The 8,323-nt window shown below is 39.6% G+C and overlaps 1 protein-coding gene across 1 annotated transcript; it reads right to left on the bottom strand.

The window, feature by feature from the left end:
• Positions 1-895: 895 nt before the first annotated feature.
• Positions 896-8,148, bottom strand: cnot8 (CCR4-NOT transcription complex, subunit 8). Its single transcript, XM_085471054.1, has 7 exons — positions 8,065-8,148; positions 4,413-4,638; positions 3,818-4,011; positions 3,081-3,242; positions 2,329-2,473; positions 2,071-2,181; positions 896-1,702 (listed from the first exon to the last, which is right to left on the bottom strand). The coding sequence occupies exons 2-7, from the start codon at positions 4,527-4,529 to the stop codon at positions 1,574-1,576; spliced, it is 858 nt and encodes a 285-aa protein (XP_085327180.1). The 5' UTR covers positions 4,530-4,638; positions 8,065-8,148; the 3' UTR covers positions 896-1,573.
• Positions 8,149-8,323: the final 175 nt, after the last annotated feature.

Raw genomic sequence — 8,323 nt, 5'->3', positions numbered from 1 at the left:
CTGAAGGAGTCTCACCAATTCTGAAGCCGGACAAGGTCAAATTATTTCTATAATAGTTACAATCACAGATTGATGGATCTACTGTATATTGATAAGAACTGGGCTGGATGGAGTAATATCTATTACCTTTGAAAGCATAAGAACATAAATGTCCAGCCGGACTGAACAAGAGCCCTGAGTTTAAACCCAGTGGAGAATTCACCAAAAGAGATGATGGCAGAGGTGACTGTGTGGGGAAAGTTTTTAAAGCCTTATTTTGGAGCAAAATAACCAAACACTGTTTTCACTGGTGTTTCTACATATTTAGTCCTAACTGTAAAAACCGATGCATAAAATATCTGCCGCTTCTAGAGACTGAAGTCTTAAAAAAAGAAACTGATTTAAAATGATCATGAAAAGCTTTTAGAACTGTGTGTGCATCAGAAGGTAGTGAAGGTGGTCTCTCACTACACAGCTTCCCTTAGAAAAACTCATACTAATGGTCGTCTTAGCACACCTTTGATATACACACTGACATGTCAAATTTCGTTTTCAATGAACATCTTCAAAAGAACATCACAGAAGTCTTTGTTGTATCGTACAGGCTGCTTGGACGTATTTCTTAATTTTGCCTGTAAAATTAAAGCTCACCTTTCAAAAACCATCAGAATTTTCTCTGTAGCACCAAATGGTTTAGGAGTTGAAGCAAAATTTAGGAGGAGATGATTTTCCTGTTTTCAGAAAGCTGTACATTTGTGCAAAATGCTCATCTTCTCTCTCCAAAATTATCAGAATTTTCTCTATGAGCACAAACTGTGATGGAGTCCATCTATATATCATTAACCCTTCTACACACAGACACACACTGTGTTTCTGTAAATCTACTTAAGAAAAGAGCAAATGCTTTTTGCTTGCATTGAAAATACAAAACAATTTAATGTACAACTGTTTAAAACAATGAAGAATGTAAAAAAAGAAAAGTGACCACAACACCTGCACAAGTGACCGTGGACAGTTTGATCTGAGGGTGAATGTACAGAAGGACAGCAGTTTGGCCAATGAAGCATGTGAGTACCCAAGCACAATTATACACTCCAACTCCCACTGTTAAAAGTTTCTCAAAGTGGAAAAGAGCTAAAACATTTATTTGCATCAAAATTATACATTTTAATTTACAGGCCCTTCCAGCATTAACTTAAAAAGAAAGAAGGAAAGAAAAAAAAAATCCCTGCAACAAGAGAAGAGTCCGGCTGATGAAAAAGACCCGACCTTTCGTGTCAATGTTTGGTCTAAAAATCACAGTAAGATCGAGCAGCTGGTCCCATGCTGTAAAGAAAGATGTCACTGATGCTGTGAGAGAGAAGAAAACAAAAAAAGCTTTTTTAAAAAAGTCTTATGAATATATGGCCATATACTCATAAAAGTGACTAAAAAGAAAGCGGTGAAGGAGCCACTGTCACTTGGCAGGGCGACGCTCAAACAAATATGCATTTAGTAAAGTCTTGCCGAGGGACGTCTGAGAGCATGTGGTGGGGGGTCTGCTGGTTGGGTTTTAAAACAAGTGCATGTTCCACTTGGAGGGTCGAGCGCTCAGTCAGTGCTTGTTGTTGGTCTCCTCCTGGCCCGAGCTGGAGATGGCGTTCTGGGGTTGGGTGGAGCCCGAGCCCAGGCCGTACAATCTCCCACAATACTTTGCGTCGTCGATGTTGTCTTCGAAGAAAAGCTGCAGACAAAATATAAAGTTTCACTGACATGACTCAAACACTGTCTCAGGTGTGCAAACAGGAATGTTGTTTGATCAAAACTTGCTTAATTTGTATCTGATTTCCATTAGTTTAAATTCATATTTATTTTCAAAGAAAGGACGTTTGGATTCACAAACATGCTAAATAAGTCCAGTTTGAGTTTAGTGAATAACATTAAATATTTAAAGTGGTAAATTACATTAAACTACTGTAATATCTGATCTTTTGACTCAGATCTCCAAAGTAACTCAAAGTTCGGATAAAGAGCAAACATGAGCATTTAATAATGCTGCAGATGCCATCGTGAGTTCTACCAGAGATCAAACCGGTATCTGTGAGAGCATACCTCCTTCATCCTGAAGAACGCCATGCCTGTAAGCAGTGAGTCGGACCCAGCCTGATGTTGCCGTCCAATCCTCTTCAGCTCCAGTTGGTCTGCCACTTCCTGTAGCCCTCCCTGCAAACACACCACGGTCAGATATCTGTCAAAACTCATCCTGATCTGATCTGACAGATGTCTTCTATTTAAAAGCGAAGCCATTAACAGCTTCAAGTCTAGCCGAAGCACCAACTCAGATGTAGTGACTCAATTATCCAGGTTTACCTTCAGGTTCTTGCAGCTTTTCATCAAGTACTTGACGTCATAGATCGCTGGGAAAAACAAGTTGAGGATCTGAAAGAAGTCGTGCTCCTCCTCGGGAAGGCGTGCATCCGTCAGGAGCTTCACCAAGTAGCCAAAGTCATACCCACTGAGGACCAAAGGACAAGAGGACAGCTGGGTTACACTGATGATGTCTAAAGAATTACTTACAGTCTTCTCTGCAGGAACGAGACTTATTTAAAATTATTTCCCGAAATGAAATTGAGAAATTAGGTGGACTGTGTCTTGGAGAATGTAACAGATGTCTAAACTGATCAGGTTCAGCCTTTTCATTTCCACCAGTATCCACAACTTTTAGTCCCAGGAGCTTTAAAGGAAGTCAAATGTTCCCTTCTTTCAGCTTATTGCTTCTTTGGGACACTAAAATTATTTCTCAGAGTTTAATTTAGATCCCGGTGGCCATGGAATCCATTTCCTTCAAACCTCCTACTCTTTGGTTAAAGTTCCTGGGATAGAAACAACGCTAAAAGAAACAGAGATTCAGAAACTCGTTGAACACCTCACAGATGCAGAAATATCACAGAAATACCTCTAAGAAAACGGTTCAGTTTGCTTTAACACTACACATGCTGAGCTTCATTCATGGTTTTAGAAAGGTCTGCAGAGAGCAACGTTACACCATTTATTTATTGTTAAAATCATTTTTTTATTGTATACAACTAAAAGGTGGTGTAGGGTGCAAACACATGACTGACCTGTGGAAGGAGAGCCACTTGACGTTTTCACACAGCACCAGGCCGGACGTCATGAGGAGCTCAGCAAAGTAGAGCGTGTCGATTCCCTCCTCTTCGTGTTTTTTAAACTGGAGGCCAGAGTTCTGAAGCAGGTCTATGGAGTCTTGCGAGTACATGTCTTCTCTGGAAGGAGAACCGGAGAAAAACACATTTAGTAAATTCACACTGTTTAAAAAAGCTTCACGCTTTGAAATGTGCCTTTTTAAACAGCCAGCAGGTGGCGAATCCCGCAGCTGCAAAAAGACCTGCGGTTGTATAGACATCTACGGGGAAAAAAACAACCCTTTGGCTCTTTTGATCTCATCAGGAAGTCACAGAGCAAATTGTCAGTTACTATTTCAAAACTTACCAAATATGACATAATGCTCATTTTGTATTGTCAAAGAGGGCAGCAAAGCAGGGTATGTCTGAAACTGTCAGTGTGCAGTTTGACCCTTAACTACAGGACTTTAACCAGAAGGTGCTGTAAAAGCCAGCTGTGTCCATCTTTTACATACAGTCTGAGTGCAACAATCAATTTACAATTGCTCTAACATGATTTCAACTTAGTTCCAAAGACATGTAGACATATGGTGGAGATGAAGTTATAATGCAGCAGGTGGTTAAGTCAACCCTTCTTCTCTACATTCAGTACACTAAAACGTTCAGATGGTTGCAACACAATGAAAAGAACAAGGATTTAAAAAGAGTCCACTCACGTAAGGTTAAACTTGAAGTTAAACTGCCACGTTGTTGTGCCAGGGGGATAATCTCCTTCCTCATTCATGAACGTGAGCCCAAGCTGGATGATCTTCAGGAGGTCGACATTGCACCTCAGCAGCTGGTACTGGTAATCCACTGTGCTCCGAAACTCTCCAATCGGTCTGACAACAACTCCGGGGAACTCTGTGTCCTGGTGAACAATATCAACAAGTGTTTGTTTACAGTTTTTCTTCACTCAGAAATCTGTCATTACTCACTGAAATAAGAGCCTGAGAGCAGTGAAAGCTAAGGAAATGAGTAGCCATGAGTCTTTTAAGGACATTTAGGTAAATTTTACGATTAAATATGAAAATAATATTTGAGATCAACTGCCCCCCCCCCCACAGAAAACATCAATAAACAGAGATTTTAAAAATAAATAAATGGGAGCAGGAAAAAAAGATACCAATAGGGCAGGTATCTAGAGACAAATGTCATTTGTAAAACCACAGCTACTAAATTAAAAAAAAGACTATATCACAAAATTCACCTCAAATTCAACTGTGTAAAAACATTGGACAAAGAAATTAGGCCATCACGCCAGAGACTCACCATTGCAATGTAATTGTAGCTTTGAATAATCTGCCGAATCTTCCTCATTTCGTCCTCAACATTGCTCGCCCAGACCTCACAGATTATCTGACTGGAATCTGTAAGTGCGGCTGGCATGTTGGCAGGTCAGGTGAAAAAAGCCCAACAAAAGCACTCGTTACCGAGGCGGCGGGCGGCAGTACACCGAAAAAGGAAAAAAAAAAGAAAAAAGAAAAAAAACACAACTCTGGGGGAAGATGAAAAGAAAACTGGTATCAGAAGAGAAGGCCAATTAATGCTTGTAACACGAGAAAAGAACACACACATATGGGAATACTTTTCATTTTCACATTAATAGAGAGGTTTGCAGTCAAGTCACTTAATTATCTGTATTCTGGTAAATTTTATTCATCAATTTGTACATCAGTTCATGATCGTAGGGTTGCCAGACAGTCAGACACCTGAGGTCGGTCTTATAAAGCAGGATTGGGTCTTATTAACACAACTTCAGGGTTAACTCTTTCCAGTGTTATGAGGCTAGTCCAGTGCTAAAGAACTCACGGCCAAATTTGTTCAACAGGGTATGTTTGAGATATGAAATCCACACCTACTGACAGTTCAACCAATTCAATCAATTCTCTGGAAAAATCTTTGGGAAAACCAAAATAAACAAACAGAAAAAAAAGGTTTAAAGATCCACCAGACCTCAGTGCATGAAGAGTCAAGTTTTTGTGTTTCCGTGATGAGAAATTTGGGTTCTCTTGATTTTTCCTTGACAGCTTTGCAAAATTTTGACACAACTTTATTGCAAATTACAAATTTGCACATAGGTTTAAGTCTACGTGTGAACTCTGTTTTCATAATTATCATTTACCTATAAAAACCAGAAGTGAAACAATGAAACTGTCGCTTTCAGCTTGTAGTAAGTTTTTACGGTGTTCACATTTTCTAATAGTATAGTTATGACCTCCACTGGAAAATTAGTTGTTCTCTTGCTTATTCATCAGTATGATTGGTTATATGCTGCCTCCACCAGCTTTTTTATGTAAACATGCTTTTAACTAGATAGAGAAACCCTGGGTAAACTTGTCGGGTTGATAACTACCTCCGACCACTTACCGTAATTGTCGGGCTATAAGCCGCTACTTTTTGCACAAGCTTTGAACCCTGCGGCTTTTAGTCAGGTGCGGCTTTTCTATGGATTATCCATGATTTTTGTCATATCGTAAGACGATTTGTTTTGTTTGTTCCGCTGTTGTACGGCACTACGTTGCCTGGCGGAAGGGCATGTGATCAGACACACAGTATCGGGGTTCAAGAGTGGTGTGTTGGTCACGTGTCCATCCGCCAGACAACATAGTGCCGTACAAGTAGCGCGAAAAACAAACTTCAAAGTAGCGCTACACGTTCAGCGGGAGTCGTGGATGATGTGCGGCGATAAACTTGCGAAAAGCAAGTTATGCTCAACTCCACCGGTGGATTCTGACAGCGTGGAAAAGTGTGAAAACATCAATGATCACCAACGGATTTCGAAGGGCTGGACTGCTGCATGATGGAGAGGAGGACCCCGCCACGGCCCTTCTGAGGGTGTTCGACTCTGACACTGACAACGAGGATTTCTTTGGTTTTGAAAGTGACAACGAAGGAAAGAAGCTGAGAGTGGATGATGAAGCCACCCTGAGCCTGTTCGTATCTGACACTGGAGAAGAGGACTTTGGTGGTTTTAGTGGGCAGGAAGATGATGGTGAATGACTGACTTTTCTTCTTGTTAAAGCCGTGTCACTGCACCTGAGCCTAAAAGGTAGTCTGAATCTATTTTTCTGGTGTGCTGTAGGTTATTGTTATGTACTACATTTGTTACTCATTTATGAAGCACAGTACATGTTTCCTACTTGTAATTACTGCTACTTGTACATATACCTAAAAGGTTATGCAAATATGTACTCATAACTTGTTTTTCAAAATATTAATAAAAGGGGTGTCTCCAAACAGCCATCTCTTTCCTGACAATTCCCTTTGTGCATATTCTCTTACATATGATAAGTCAACATTGAAACACCTGCGGCTTTTAGTCAGGTGCGGCTAATGTATGTACAAAACAGGATTTTCCCCTGATTTTAGCTTGTGCGGCTAATATTCAGGTGCGCTTTGTAGTCCGGGAAATACGGTAGTTAGATTGCTTATATTAGATAAATTAATCCACACAAAAGAGATAAAATGGGTACGATGGTTATACCATATCCGATGAAGCCAGTACAAATTTTTGTGTGATAAAAACATTGTGACATCAAGCACAGGATGATCCCATGCGTTTAGTGCGCATACGCTGTTGTATACAACCAGGATATGAAGGTACATGAGAGAAACTAGCAGCTGGAAATGTGTGACCCAAAAATAAACAAATGACTTCTTCATCAAGCACAGCTTGAGCTCTCCGTAGTAACAATCCATATGACAGGAAGAGCAAACAGTGGATGGAAATTAGTGATACGGTTGCATGGTGACAGAGGGGCACCTATTCCTCTATTTTTCAAGTTGCAAGTGGATCTCTAAAAACATTGTGCAACTCCTGAAAAAATATGGTTACTTTACTTTAGTAAAAAACTGTTCAGCAGTTATACTTCCTCTTACAATTTAAATAGTGAAATAAATACTATAAACGGTGCTTCAGCTAGTCATATGTCATCACAAACTTCGTTTTGAAATATGTAAAACGTTAGTAAATTAAACCCACTTTTAAAAAAAATGTTTAAAATCAGTGGGGTTTTTTTGTTTGTTTGTTTGTTTGTAGCAAATTCCTGGTCAAAATCTCACTGGTGGACATAAAGAGAATAAATACATACATATATAGATAAGTACGTAAATAAAATCCTGAACTTTACTACAAAGACTACGGTATACAACGTAACGTAAAAAAATTAATATAACCACTAAAAACAGTAATCAGTACTATAGTCATATGGGTGTGAAACACGAAAAAACAACCGAGGATGTGCCGTTTAAACACGCAGCACTAAGAACAAATCAAAGGTATTTTAATTGAAGGCTCTTTCAGCCTTCTACCCGTTTTAAGTGTGGGTTATTCTACACATCCAGTTTTTAGAAGTATCGAGCTCATGAACTTAGACAATGCTCCAAAATAACTACCCATATAAGTACCCTGTGCTGACCACCGAGCGGCGACACTTTGTTCTTGAAGGACTTTAACCTGTTACTGAAAGGTGTCCCATTATAGTGATGCCTGCTGTTACAGTGACCGGTATAAAGCGCCTTTGTGTTACCATGACATCATGAAGAACTCACATTGGCTTTTGTTTACGATACTAGACTAGCTAACCCAAATGCTAAATGCTAAAATGAAAAAAGCACAAGGGTCTTTTTTGGGGGGAAATTGTTGCTAAAAGTTTGAGAGCTTTTAATAACGTGCAGCTTAATTTTTTTTTAATAAAACTGACGACACTGCAAAAAAAAAAATATTGAAGCTAGCACGGCGTTTAGCACGAATGGCTAACGTTTACGAGCTAAGCCTCGCGTTGTCGGGAAAGCTACCATCACGGAAACGGAGATTACATAAAAGCAGCTCTGCTTTTCTACATCTCATAGTCTCACTATAGTTGAACGCACTTCAACTACACCACAGCGCTGCTGTGGAAGAATAAAGAAAATAATTTACCTGAAAATTTCTTCAACGTACCCTTCCAAGCTAGGTGATAGCACCCCTATCTTCTTCTTCGCTTTCTTTCTGCTGTTGCTGCTTCTTCCTCTTTGCGTTTATTAGGTGAGAACCTTCAAATGGGCACTGCGCCACCCATCGAACCGGAGAATATAAAGTGATAAGATGACATGCTGGGGTACATTTGTTTCCATTTTTGGATATTTTCATCTTTATTTATTTTTTGCTTTCAAATATATTTTTACTTTGAATTCCCTAA

The sequence above is a fragment of the Copadichromis virginalis genome, linkage group LG10 (assembly GCF_057382275.1).
Source record: "Copadichromis virginalis isolate Kocher_CV1m ecotype Utaka linkage group LG10, C_Virginalis_male_GT1.1, whole genome shotgun sequence".
Lineage (NCBI taxonomy): Eukaryota > Metazoa > Chordata > Actinopteri > Cichliformes > Cichlidae > Copadichromis > Copadichromis virginalis.
Note: the sequence above shows the minus strand (reverse complement) of the source record. Positions and strands in the feature narration are given on the sequence as shown.